Source organism: Antedon mediterranea, chromosome 8, assembly GCF_964355755.1.
Source record: "Antedon mediterranea chromosome 8, ecAntMedi1.1, whole genome shotgun sequence".
In the NCBI taxonomy this organism is placed as follows: Eukaryota; Metazoa; Echinodermata; class Crinoidea; order Comatulida; family Antedonidae; genus Antedon; species Antedon mediterranea.
Window position 1 is genome coordinate 25092186 of NC_092677.1, and position 15074 is coordinate 25107259.

The following is a 15074-nucleotide window of genomic DNA, read 5'->3' on the forward strand; positions in this document are numbered from 1 at the left end:
TTGACACTTCTCAATATTCTGTATTTTACAGAATTTTGGTTTTTTTTCGGTATTTTTCTTCATATCTGGAGTTTGTCTTGTGGTTTCGGCCTTCCAACCCGTTTTAGACAATTGAGGTCGTACGTATCCGTGTGACTACTCACCGACAAAGAATATGCCAACTAGTTGACTTTCATCACTTATATAATTTCACCGAAATAAAATTGAATTTTACCCATTATTAAAATGACTTCGCAATTTGACAATTTTTCTATAACTAGTCATTGTGATTTTTTGTAAATTTATCGTTCAAAGTGTACTTATGCTGACTCATTGTCAACCATTAGGGATGAATATTTCACTCTACCATTTACAATATTTCTTGTACAGTGCTGTACAGTGTGTTTCATAAAAGTATAGCCGGAAAAACCGAGGCATATTTGCTCAAGGCCGTGGTGCCTACAGTATCTCAATTTTATTTAGACGTTTGGGCTAGACCCCACTGTATTGTGTATAGTTTTTTTGGGGGTCAGTCTCTCCCTCCTCACAAGCAAATTACTTTCCCAAACGTTTTGTAACTATTCCATTTTATTATGTCCTTTAGGGAGCCCACCATATATGAAAACAACCCCAATTCCAGTAGACAATGTGAAGTGATTTAGATATGTTTATCACGCTTACAAGTTCAATGGCTGCGCGAAGGAGGACTATTCCATTTTTCTGCCGGTAGAAATGTTGATTAAAAATATCTTTTTAACAAATGTTTGATCATTTGATGAAAATCATTTAAATCATTGGTACCATTGTGCCTCCCTTTTCTTAATTTTTTTGCCCATGTGATTCTTTTTCAGAGCAATGCCCTAGTGGTTTTAATAAAATGTATAAATCTATACCAAAATAATTAGGTCATCCATTGACCCATATAAATACCCCCTTTCCTAAACCATTGCCAATGTTTAGCCAATAGAAGAAGCTTCCTTCCTAGCAGATCAATGTCCTATCATTTCACACCAAAATGCTGGTTCAACAAACTTAATCACGCCCCTAGGGTACGACAACTTAACATGGAATAATTAATTTCTTTGCGCGTCGTCTAATCAAATCTCGTCATTTGTAACATCTTTGATTGTATTTTGGTAACATTCTTAGAATATCTTGAAGAATTACCATCTTTTTTATGAATCAACTCGAATGTTTATTTTATAGATATTTTAGTTTTCCTTGCACAATTTTTCTGTGCCTTTTCTCTGAAAAAACAGTTGATTTTTTATACAAATTGTGAGAGACTTTGCCGCGATCTTGACTCCTGATTAACAACTCTGTGTGAAGGAAAAGTATTTTTTAAACAAGAACACTGGCTCCTAGAGTACCCTTGTGAGTTTGTTAAAAAGTGGTGACGTTCAATTGTTCTAAACCTTGATAAACTTCACAATACTATGGATATATTTGATTTAATGTCTGCTATTTTCATAATTATTAATACTTCCTTAATATTCTAAAGCTCTGTCTGCACTATCAAACGTTATTTGACAACAAAATGTTATGTGTCCATATATGGACATGATGATATCATCACTACCATATTTGGGCATATCACTATCATATTAGGGCACAACACACTTTTTTTGTCAAACTGGTTTGATAGTGCAGACAGAGCTTTATAATTTCATAGACTTTTAAAAAACAGATGCTCCTCCTACCCCTTTACTGCACAGTGGTTCAAACCATAAAAGTGATATTTGCTTTATAACATTTTCTTAATATTTGTTTATACTGTAGTAAAGAATTTATTATTTCATTATCCAAAATATCACTTTTGTAGGCTTCTAAGTGAAAGTACAGATCATATAATTATCATTATACAGATCTTTCTTTCAACAGCTGTTATTCTTCACTTTTGTCATTTTTTGTCCCTTTAAGCTTTTCCCTACCAATTTTAGAACATCACCAACTTGTCAGTCTGAATGTGACGACGCCAAGGGAAGATATAATTAGTTTAGTCAAAAGTTGATTAACTTGTCCCATTGGACACAATCCCGCGTTTGGTCTATAACATTCAATGTATTTCCTACTGTATAATCTGTGGTTAGTTCCAATTTTATTTTTTTAGAAACATTCTTTTTATATTGAACTCTGTTTGTTTAAATACTATCAACAAAATATGTCTAATATTATGTCATATGAATTTGTTTAACTGAAGTAAATGTTATTCTTCTTCACTAATGTGGATTTGAAACTCCTGAACATTTTTGCTAAAGTCTGTTTTTTTTCTACTTGTAATTTACCCAGTTATTTTTTTTATGGATAAAAGGAACATCTTGATGTATAAATTTATGTAGGCCCTTGTTTAAAGGTGAAAAGTCAAAAGCGCTGTCTACACTATCAAACTTTATGTGAAAAAAAAATGTGATGTGCCCATATATGGACATGATATGTCATATTAAAACTATATTTAAGCGTATAGTATCACTACCATATTTGGGCACATCACACTTTTTTTTTTCAAGCTAGTTTATAGTGTAGACAGAGCTTTTTGACTTTGCCACTTTCTGGAAACTGCCTGACAGCGTTTATATTTTTTCCTATGTACAGTAAATACTTATTGTTTTTCATAGTGCCCTCTATAGGTTAATGCCACTTTTTTCTCTCTGAAATGCATTTATAACTTCTCCCGATATTTCTCTTTTGCAATTTTTTCTTTTCCAGTACCTCTATCAAATAATTGCGATTGGTCTTTAGTCCACATCAATGCATTGTTGTAATTACCCAATATTACCTGAATACTTAAAATGTAAAGATCCTGTGCATTATATCATCTGATTGGTTTTCGCTGAACTATGATTAAAGAAGGTCATTTATAAATTAAATTTTAATCCTGATGACCAGGGCATGGAAAGTAGGCCACAGAGAGGACAATGGCTTCCTTGGTATTTCCTGGTTCATAGATAAGTCTATGATTTGAACTTCTGCCTCTGGGCTAATTCTCATTTATGGCAATGCCCCTTAAAAGAGTTTGAAATTTTACACAAACCGTGGTATAGAAATGAAGGAGATGTGATCAAAATATTTTGGCGCCATGGCAACAGGACAGTAACGGAAGTTTGTGTCATATTACGTGTAATATAAAAATATAATAATAGGAAAAATGAAATCTTGATTTATAATTTTTTACTTGTTGAATTCAAGCTTTAAAAGATTAAGTAATTGATGACAAATTTTGTTCTTTAAAATGCATAAAAAATAGAAGTATTCTCCCCTCCCCTTTTCCTTTTTTATCCCTCCTAATTATTTGCTTGTTTTACTGTAACTGGAATATTGGAAACACTTATTAATTTGTACATTGTTGTCTGACCAATAGTTATTTCTCCTCTTCTCTTTATACACATCCAAGTAACTCGCCAATTACAGGATAGATAAACTATTTAATAATTTATCATGCTTATAAAGTCTCATTTGAGGCTTAGGGAGTGGAATTGAAAGAGGTATGATTTACAACCTAGTACAGTACTATTTAGGTCAAGAGAGTGAACCCCAGCACTAGGTCAGGATTGAACCCCAGACTTTGGGATTGGAAGGCAAGCATGATACCACCAAGCTACTGTACAGCTCATACATTGCAATGCCATATTACAGAATTTAATCGGCCTTTCAATTCAAATGTTCCCTAATCATTACTTTCCCCTTATCAATGTCGAGATCTATCATGTTGTTTAACATCAAGGAAACGCATAGGAGTGGTTACGTATGACGAGTCTAGTAACATTATTAGCGGGCACTGTTTGCGGTGAAAATGACAAGACTCGAACCCAATCAGGCAGGTGATCCGCGTCAACAGTTGCGGTACATGCCTGCATCGATGATTCGATGAGGGTGTATCTGGGCTGCTGTGTATCACTCTTTACCAACTGCTTCGAAAACGTCAACTAACGAAACGACAGTTGTTGTTAAGAATGCAACAAATCAAGGACACGGGTTGCCATGTGTCCGTATTTGTTTCTATTTTTATGAAAATAATTATTATTTTGTTCAAAACATTTTTTAATCCAAAAATAAAAAAAGAAATATTTTATATGCTTTGCTTTTGGATTTTGAAACTTTCTAAATATAAAAAAACACATTAAATTTACAAAATAAAACTTTTTATTATTAAATAATATGCATAAATAGAAACTTTATACCCATTAGAGTTTGCACATACAGTAAAGAGTAAAAATATATATATATTTTTAATTTATACTAGACCTTTTTAAATTGACCTGACTTAAGTTATAGCAGACTTCCTTTATATACTTTAAAAAAAGAACTTGTTTTGCATTTAATTTAAAAATGTGTTTTCTCAATTTTAAAACTATAATATTTATTGTAGTAAACCTTTCCTTGCTTTAATTAACAGGAAAGTGTAATTAAAGTTTCTGAACTTAAACTCCCAAAACACTATATCTGATCATACCATGGGCGAATTATTTATATAATTAATTTTTCTCGATGATCAGACTGTGTCCCATGTCTATTTTTAGTGGAATTTTAGTCCCCTCTTCATAATGTGTACGTACGTTAGTATTACTATATGCGGCCTCTATACCATGAGAAAGTACTGTACACTGTCCACAATGAGTTTTTAGTATGAAATTGAGTAATAGACCATTTTGAAAACTAAAAGTAGGTCTATTTTTGTTCTTGTGTTATGCACTCTTAATAAAACCTGGTCCGTTATTGGAAATACCCACTAACTGTAGCACTTTAGCCCTTCTTGCCTTGGTATAATATTATGAAGACTAAAAATAGGTCTATTTTTGTTCTTGTGTTATGCTACTAAAACCTTATTCGTTATTAAAAAAATACCCACTGACTGTAGAGATTTAGCCCTTCTTGCTTTGGTATAATATTTTGAAGACTGAGAGGTCCATTTTGGTTAGAAAGTCTTAGAAAGTCAATCACTATTTTACAAAACCTGATCAGTTATTGGAAATGTCCACTTTTTGCTTTTTACAAAATTATCCAGAATATTTCGATATATTTGCTTAAGTTCTGTACACTATCAAACTAGTTTAACGAAAAAACTGTGATGACGTGCCCCAATATGATAGTGATGTGCCCAAGTATGGTAGTTATATGACATCATCTTGTCCATATATGGTCACATCACATTTTTTTTTCACATCAATTTTGATAGTGTAGACAGAGCTTTATACTATAGTCCGAGTCTTAATTCAATTGAACCGTTAGAAATGAAAGTTCAATAATATTGGCAATTAAGAGACTCATATTAATAAATTGTGTCTGTTTGCGGTTGATTTAAAATAATGAACATTCATTGGTCAGTCTTTAACAGTTCATGAAAGTCAAGGCTACTAAAACATACACTGAGTATAAATTTTCTTGTATCTATCTTTACATTACTTTAAATTTACTGTGTTGAGTGATATAAGGCAGTCGATGTCATTTAGAAATTGTCACTTGATGTTGTCACTTGTGCGCATAACATCATGTGATCATTTTGGATTAGTCACATGTTGACAAACATTCATTCATGTTCATAATCTTGTTGATAGTAATTATGGTAATTAATTATTAATAGGTTATTTGCACTATGTGGATAACCCTTGTGATTTAAATATTAATGCTTTTTTCACATTATTTTTTATTTCTTTTTACTATTTTTGTCGGGGAGTTTCTCCGTAACGTGTAAACAGCAAAAACAAAACTTTCAAATTGGTCAGCATATACCTTTATCTGAACAAACTGAACTGAGGGATGGTGATCAATTTACTATTTGTAATCCTTGGCTACATGTGCCTAGACAGACATAAAATATAATCAATAGATAAAGTAAAACTTGGTTGTAATACCATGGAGAAATTCTCCATGGTAATACACACACATAAATAAAATTCATAAATATTGTTTCCTGAGGTTATCAGAGAATGTGGTTTTATACATGGTTGAATTTAAAACTATAATGTTTTGCAACAATTGTATTTAAATTGTATCAGCCCAGGTATTGTTATTACTGGTTTTACTGTAGCTGTACGAAGATAAAATGTTTTCGTAGACCATTTCGTATTGGGGTCCATTGGATCTACCATGGTTCGTTCTGTAAAAGTCATTTCTCCTTTCTTGTTTATTAAAATTACAGTTGTAGTTCTGTTAGAATAAAATCAATTAGATATAAATTGTTAAAATGTCATAGTCGCATCACCATTTCTTCATTTCCCCCCCTAAATTTCATTAAAAATTACAATGAAAAGATAGGATCTAATGTACAGTTCAGTGGTTAATTTCACAATTTTTAGGCCCTCTGTACCTCTATTTCAAAATACTGGACCCACCCCTTCATCATCATCACCGTCATCATTATAGTCGTCATTGTCTAATCACGTTGTGACCCTAAATCTACATTTGCATCTTTGAATTTGTCAATATCACTGTTATTGTCGTCTTGTTATCTTATCATCTGAAATAATCATTTGAAATAATAAATTTGAAAATAATGTTTTTAATTAATTAATCTAAAAAAATTAAAAGTTTTTGTTCTATTGTAGTAATAGAATTGATAGTACCTTGTGCCATAATCCGGTGATTTGAAGAAAGCTGCTTCTGGGACTAAGAGTGAATCCTCAAATGAAATACCTTCTGGAATTTCCCATTCTCTGTAAGCAATCAAGTTTGTTAGTGCACGATTAAGTCGCCGGACTAATTGAATGAACCTCTGACTGGTGCCATTGTTAGTTACGGTACTTAATCTATTCAAGTACAGTAGTTTTAAATTTTAACCTGCAATCTTTTGTTTTCACGCGGCTACACACGCGTGAAGCGTCATGAAAAGGAAACATTGGCGGCAGATTCAATTTTTGGCATCAAACCGTGCCGAAAAAAGAATATATCCAAATAAATAAATTTACTGTACCCTTCTTTTCTTGATGCATATTTGAGTAGTGTTTGTGTTAGTTCATCCGTACTCATAGTCTGGTTTTTTTTCATCAACTCTTCCAGATATTTTTTACCATTCGTGGCTTTTGGCCATGGCTGGTACAATGGGGTGTTAGAAATGCCGTAACAGCCTCAAAAGGAAAAAAAGTTCAGAAGGTCAAATCAAATATCCGCTATATTGATCCTAACAAACCAAAGCTAGTATAAAGAACTGATGTGATGATGTGTGAATTTTTATAAACAACTAAATCTTTACAGTTTGAGAATTATTGTGTGATTACATAATAGAGATTAAAGAAAATGAAATGAAAGTCATTTATATTCAATATTATTTCATATTGGACATTTTATTGAGTGAAATTTGCCCAGAATAAAAATTACTCAATATCAATACTCCAATAGTGTTCTTTCACAAATAATATTTTTTTGTATACTATAAATTGATTTATTTTTGCTTTAAAAATCAATGAACTGGTATTACATTCACATAAAGTTCAAAATATTACAAGCAGTTTACAATTTAAACATAAATTTAAGATTAGTAATAGTAACCCACTACTCTAATAGTAACCCCCCTTCTAATAGTAACCCACCCTAAAAAATAATCAAAAATAATAACCCAGGGTCACGATTAAAATAGAAGGTTGGTTACTATTTTCAGGTGCCTAATTTAAGATAAGTAATAGTAACCCCCCTTCTAATAGTAACCCACCCTAAAAAATAATCAAAAATAATAACCCAGGGTCACGATTCAAATAGAAGGTTGGTTACTATTTTCAGGTGCCTAATTTAAGATAAGTAATAGTAACCCACTACTCTAATAGTAACCCCCCTTCTAATAGTAACCCACCCTAAAAAATAATCAAAAATAATAACCCAGGGTCACGATTAAAATAGAAGGTTGGTTACTATTTTCAGGTGCCTAATTTAAGATAAGTAATAGTAACCCACTACTCTAATAGTAACCCCCCTTCTAATAGTAACCCACCCTAAAAAATAATCAAAAATAATAACCCAGGGTCACGATTAAAATAGAAGGTTGATTACTATTTTCAGGTGCCTAATTTAAGATAAGTAATAGTAACCCACTACTCTAATAGTAACCCCCCTTCTAATAGTAACCCACCCTAAAAAATAATCAAAAATAATAACCCAGGGTCATGATTAGAAGATTTACGGTAATTCTAAAATGGGACCATAAACAATTCAATGTACTGTACTGTACACTTTAAATATTAGCAGAAATATTTGGTTTTGATTTTGACGTCGATCTTTACCGATACGATGGCTTTTTATTAATTTAATTTTAATTCTTTTTACTTACCAGGTTCCAATAAAGAATATTCTCCTTCTGATGTGTTACTATAGTACCAAACTTCTGGTCTTGCTTGTCTAAAATTGATTAAGAAAAGCGAAAAATACTTGACAAATAAAAAAAGGACTACCGTATATTGATAAACTGATAAATAATAGATTAAAAAAATGGAAGTGGTGTTTTTTTTTTATTAACCATAAACTTAATATTAATAAATCACTGTTGAGTATTTTCCTTTAAAAGCAATTGTTAATTCACCTTAGAATTAGGAAATGGTTGTTTCAATGGTTTTGTGTTTTTATGTACTACAGGAAGTTGTCATCAACCATCGCATTATGTCACCTAAAAAATGTTTCGCAAATGTGGTGCAATTTTTTGGGGGGATTTTGTTTTATTTAAAGAGTTTTTGAGAAAATACCAAATATTTTTTGCATGGAAAAAAAAAACTTACCTGAAGTCCATCAAAATAAGATTAAATTCATTGTAATCTGAACCACTAAGTTGTCTTAAGTATGAAGTACAGTCGGTATCATTTGTTAAGAAATTTGTAACCAGTGAGCCTGAAATGTTCAGTATTTAGTAGGATAAAAACAAAAATGGTATAAAAAAACACCTTACGCCTAATTATTTATAAAGCAGAGATGTGGACTCCCGCAGTTTCCTTATTGATCACTTGGTAACGTTTCTCATAGCAGATAGAAATAAGAAAAACGAATACTTAGAATGTTTAGATTTTAACGATAGGCCAGTATGAGTTCATTTTTTAGCAGAAGGGGATTACCAAGTCACATTCTTTGTCTATCATTTATCAATCTTTCTGCTTGAGTCAAGATAAGCTGTGCTTAAGTAAAAACTGGTTTTACCAAAACAATTACTTAAGAAATGGACTTATCTGAAATTGTAATACATTAAAAGATACAGACCTCTGCCAAATAATTTTTTGTTTGTTACCCATCCACTGTTTGCGGGCTCTCTTATGTTTAATAGACAAGCCACCTTTCCCTTTTTTGAGACACCTAGCCATGTTCCACCTTCTTTTCCTGGTCTCATATCAACACCTAAATTAACAAAAGTTGAACTTTGGTTGGTTGTTTGGTTGAATAAAAAAACCCAGGTTAAAAGCTAGCCAACAGCCAAATAAAAACAGGTGATTGAAGACTATCGGAGAAGAATAGACTATCGTTAGCTGAACAATGCTAAATCAACTCACCACACAGCACATCTTTGTTGGAATCCAAATAATCTGCAGATTTAGTTGGTTTTATAAAATATTCATCTCGATTATAAACTAATACAAGTTTATAACCATTTTCACCTGGGCTTTCATTTATCATAAACCATGTAACACACATTATTATATTTAAGTATTGACGTTGACGAGTAGGATGACCTGAGATAGTGTGGTATAGAAAAGTAAATAAAACCCTACTGTAACCTTGTGATCAACGTTTCTTTGATAGGCTAATTCGATTATCCGTCATAGCCAAAGTAATTGTAAAAGTATTTGAACATTGTAGCCTGTGATCTATGAATTGGCTTTGATCAATAATGTCTGTAGTACCACTTGATTGAAAGCATTTATATGCATTGTCAAAATTGGTAGAATGACTATTCAAATTATACATAGGTTTCAGACATATAAATGTTATTGCGTTAATATTTTTCCAGTCTTTTTGAAGCACTTTGAATATATTAAGTATATAATACTAGTGGGACAAAAAAGTGTGATGTGCCCAAATATGGTAGTGATATTCCCAAATATGATAGTTATATGACATCATCATGTCCATACATAGGCACATCACATGTTTTTGTCACATTAAGTTTGATAGTGTGGACAGGGCTTAAGATTTCCCTCGTTAATTTTCTAGTGTCCCATCAATAGAGGGTGTCCCAAAAGAAGGGGTTTTCTTCTTTTGCTATCCATCGTGTCTAATGCTATTTAATGACTAGGTGTGTATCCTGTGGGTGTTTCAGTTGGGAAAAAAAGAAGAAATCTCTTTCTGTTGCGGATCATGTGCAGTGTGTACAAAAATTGCCAGTGTTGGTATTTAAAAAGTGCCTATATTGTGTGTTCTCATTTTTTGTTTTTGATACACCTTACTTGATTGTTTTTAGGCTAGTTTTTCCCAGCTCTTAAAAAAACATTAATTTTTGTGGCTTCTAGGTGACGTTTGATCACCTCTATGCCGGGTACCTCGCTCGCCGTACATAATGATAAGAGGGATACTGTTTGATGCAGCCTGAATCAGCGATTTTTTATGTATATTCTGAGGATTAAAAATGTTAAAATTCACAAAGCGTATCCTAAAACAAGAGAAGGAGGGGCTTTAATGTCTAAATTGTGATTCAATTTAGACATTTAAATTTATTAATTGGCAATTTATAAATTACAGTATGTGATGAAAAGCCATTCTCTGTGTATCATGGAAAAGTGAATTTGCCATTAGGTATTAAATTCAGTTTGGAAAGATACGGGTAATTTCCAGGCATCAGACATATACAGTAATTTGTAAATTGTATTTTGTTGAATAGCCAAGACAACAATTCAAAGTTATTTAAAGCATGATTGTTATATTATGATTCAACCTTCAACTGGTTAAACTTTAGTTATTAACTTTATATGATGTCTAAATTTATAATAGGAAAACGTAAACAGGACCCATTAATCTAGTTTTGCAACACAGCAAAGTATGCGCGCCTTTTGAATTCGCTCCGTGTGACGTCCGATCCATTGGTTTGAAAATGAACAATATGAAAAATATTTTAAATTCAAATATAAGAAAGATATATACATTTATACAACAAAATCAAATTATCTTTTTGTGATAATTGAATAGAACCATTTTGTTAACTCCAAAAGAGATAATGTTGATGTCCCTTATTAATTGGTATTTTGGCCTTGTTATAGTTTATAAATATCAACACAATATATAATATTGTATAAGTTTATAGATGTATTGTCCCCCTAAAAAAATAATTATTAAAAATGTTTTTGTTGAATATGCCATTTTTTTTTAATGTCACATAATATTTTTCCACTTTGACCAAAAATTAGATAAAAAAAAAAAATATTTACCTGAAAAAACTGTAATTTAAAGCAAAAAATAGTCAAATTGGCTGCCAGCCAATGTATTTTTGGTTGAATTTAACCATTTATTTTGTCATTTTATGAGTGAAAACAATATTTTGTAGGGTTTTTTTTAACAGAAGTGATTAACTTTATTAAAACTACAAAATAACCTACCGTATTTAAAGTCTGATTAAATTAATCTTCATTTTTTATGTTTTTGGGGGACAATACATCTTTAATTGAATTGAGGTATATAAAAAAGGTTTTAAAAATTCAATAATATTGGCAATCAAATCTTTAAAAATTCCTTGCGAACCTCCAGAACCTATGTTTACGTAACCACATATATTTATTTGGTAAAGAAACTTCTATAAATATATGGCCGACTTCTGTCGTAAACGACAATGTCATTTCCTGTTACATTCATCTGAATGATGACTAAGCCAGCACTGTTTAAAGTACCTTTGGCTCGTCCCAACAGTGACCAAGAGCTTCTCTCGTCCAGTGTCCACCTCAACCAGAGGAGAGACGCAAGCCAATACGTCTGAGGCAGATACTACTAGATGCAGGGGCTGCCATAAGAGTCAGCAGTGCTGATTTCAAATGCCTAATGGGACCCCAGCTCCATATACAGCACCCGGTATTCCCAGATGGTCTCCCATCCAAGCGCTAACCAGGCCCAACGTTGCTTAACTTCGGTGATCTGATAGAACCGGTGTTTCAACATCCAAGACCTGGAGTTTACCATTTCCTCTAAACAACAAAGTAAATTCAACTAAGGTGGAATGAATCCCTATTTGTCGCATCTATTTTCGTCAGACTGACTTTTTGTTTCCAGTTAATTTGTTTACATTTACAGTACCATTCTTTCTTTGATGTAAATTTGAACAGTATTTATGTATGCAGGTCCGACAGTCAGGTTTTTGTTCAATTATCGAGGCTTTATTTAGAATATCAATATAAATAACATGAAATTACAACAGGCTGACAGTTATATGTATCAGAAAATAGCTAAAGGGGATTTTAACAATTACCCACACTACACACTCCCTTCACATGGGACATTCTACACTCTTATAATTGAAACTGTCAGTGCTTAACTAAAGTAATGAATTTTCTCTACAAAGAATTGCCTGTTATACCTTATCGTAATTGTACCCTCAACACCTTTATTTAGAAATTGTGCTATTTCAAATTGGCTAGATCACTTTACGATATATCAAAAACCAAATTTCGTTCTGTTTTTCCTGCATTCCGATTGGTTCGTTATCTTCGAAATCTTACAGAGCATTTGTTAAAAGTTTGTTGTACGTTGTTATGCCTTGAAGCGTAATAATTTCTCGAAAACCAAAGAGATATTGTTCTATTTCGGATGCAATCGAATTACCTGTTTGTTTCGGAGCGTATTTATGACTAGGTTTTTGAAGTTTGAGGAGAGATACATCTCGGTACAGGTGTGCCAAGGGGCCTTCGATCTCTCTAATTTAGATGACAAGTTGCAGCAACTGTTGTATCTATTTAGGCAGTTATTTAAATCAATCTAGATAAAAGGGAACCTTTTTAATGTCAATCAGTGTAAGATAAACCAGACTCCATCAGTTGTTTCTCTCTTGTTAATCAATCATCTTTTTTGTCATTCATATTTTAAAATCATACATTTTTATAGCTTATATATCAAAATTGTTCAGTCTTACTAAAGCTTGGTTCCCACTAAAGAGGCAACATAACGCAGCCTACACAAATGCCCTTCCTATAATTGTGTTCAAATCATGTTTGCGATGTTTGCAGCACGGTTTGCAGCACTGTTTGCAGCACTGTTGCGTCGTCGGTTCCAACTTGTGATCACGCAATACAGGACTTTGCGTCGATACTAGTGGGAACCACACTATAGGAGAACCCTTCTTTTCTCTCTTCTTCTTCTTAACGTTTTTTCGTTTTTCGACATTACGCTTTCCACAATTTGTTTCCATGTTTGTCTGTTTATGGCAGGATGGTTTGTTATTGTGTTAGTGTCTACAGTACATGTCCTTGTAAGTCTTTCTTTATTTGATTCATCCTTCAAATTCAGGCGACACTTTTCCATGAAATACAGTTATATCAATTTTAATTTTAACAAACATTTATTTCATCAAATGCCATACAAATAATACAAAGCATAAAATATGTTTGAACATTACGACACCTCAACTTAAGCTTTGTTTACACTATCAAAATAGTTTGACAAAAAAAAGTGTGATATTCCCAAATGGTAGTAATATTCCCATATATAGTAGTGATATGACATCATCATGACCATATATGGGCACATCACATTTTTTTGTCACATAAAGTTTGATAGTGTAGTCATTCCCATGAAACAAGTGAGAGGCTCAAATGTACTGATACTTCTTGAGACTGATCAATGATGGTCCATAGGATTATTTTAATACATTAACTTTTATCCAATTAGAATTTTCTCTATACTGCCCTCTATAGTTTAAGATTGATTACAATCATCAGTGATGTAATCATCTTTAATTTTATTTTTGCTTTTTTCATTCCATTGTCACATTACATCCACATTTTGAATGTATAGCCAATTTAAGACAATTAAAGAATTAATCTAAAGAAAAAAATAACCCTCTGAATATGGGATATTTTCTTCCATCTCTACTCTTTAAAGCTATGTCTATACTATCAAAGTAGTTTGACAAAAAAGAGTGCGATGTGGCCAAATAAGGTAGTGATGTGCCCAAATAAGGTAGTGATATGCTTAAATATAGTAGTGATATAGTTGTCATAAAGTTTGATAGTGTAGAGAGAGCTTAAGAGATCGGTATTCACTAACGACTCCTTACCATTATCTACAGTAGTGCCATACTGCAACCTTCATTTATTTGTGATTTGTGAAATGTTTTATTTTTTATTTTATTAATTTCGTCAAACACAGCTTGCAATTAGCTGGATTGCGTCATGACTGGAAAAAGAGGCCAACACCTTCTGTCGCCGATTAGGTGTGCCACTTCAACAAAAATGCTTTACAAAATGAATATAATAAATTAATATAGTTCTGAAATAATGTTTTAAATAATCTTAAATTTATTAAACTTTTCGTAGAAATGAATTTTTTAAAATAGGAATGAATTTTTAACTAATTGCTCTATTTAAAATATCATTACTTTATATATAAAACCAGAAATATTTCAATATATATATTTTAAAAAAACGCCACTTGACTTAACAGTTTTAATGATAATGAATTATTATCAATTATTTTTTGTTTGAGAATCAGTAGTAAACATTTTGTGTAACGTAAATATAGTCTTGCCTAATGTAGGCCTATAATGTAGGCCTATTGTAGGCCTAATGTAGGCCTATTGTAGGCCTAATGTAGGCATATTGTAGGCCTAATGTAGGCCTATTGTAGGCCTAATGTAGGCCTACAGAACATAAATATAATCATATTCTATAGTACTGTATATTCCAGGGTAGGGCCGTTGGTAACTTGTGGAAACAGTCTGAACTTGTTTTGAACTTGTTAGATATACATTGTGGGGTATCTAGGCCTAGCTGGAAGTTGACAGCATGGCACTGCTGTATCAACCACAAGGTAGAGAACAATAACAATTAGTAACAATCTATTAAGGTAACAAAACAAATATTTTCTTAAATTATACAATAAAAATTCCAGGAACAGAAAGCTTTTACTCTGGGAGTTTATCTTATTAATAGAAACAAAACAAACATACTTCAGATTTCTTTGCTAAAGTCATTTCAACTTACATTCATAGCATGTGA

General features: G+C 32.1%; 2 protein-coding genes across 2 annotated transcripts in view; one reads left to right on the top strand and one right to left on the bottom strand.

Moving 5' to 3' along the window:
* The window catches only part of LOC140056231 (uncharacterized), a 38965-nt gene that overhangs the window by 8893 nt on the left and 14998 nt on the right, over nucleotides 1-15074 (top strand). The gene's annotated exons all lie outside the window — the stretch shown is intronic.
* Nucleotides 4229-9609, bottom strand: LOC140057733 (transport and Golgi organization protein 2 homolog). The gene is made up of 8 exons (XM_072103455.1): nucleotides 9435-9609; nucleotides 9148-9282; nucleotides 8676-8784; nucleotides 8445-8458; nucleotides 8234-8350; nucleotides 6887-7040; nucleotides 6540-6629; nucleotides 4229-6123 (listed from the first exon to the last, which is right to left on the bottom strand). Exons 1-8 carry the CDS (start codon nucleotides 9574-9576, stop codon nucleotides 5934-5936), a joined length of 951 nt encoding a protein of 316 aa, XP_071959556.1. The 5' UTR covers nucleotides 9577-9609; the 3' UTR covers nucleotides 4229-5933.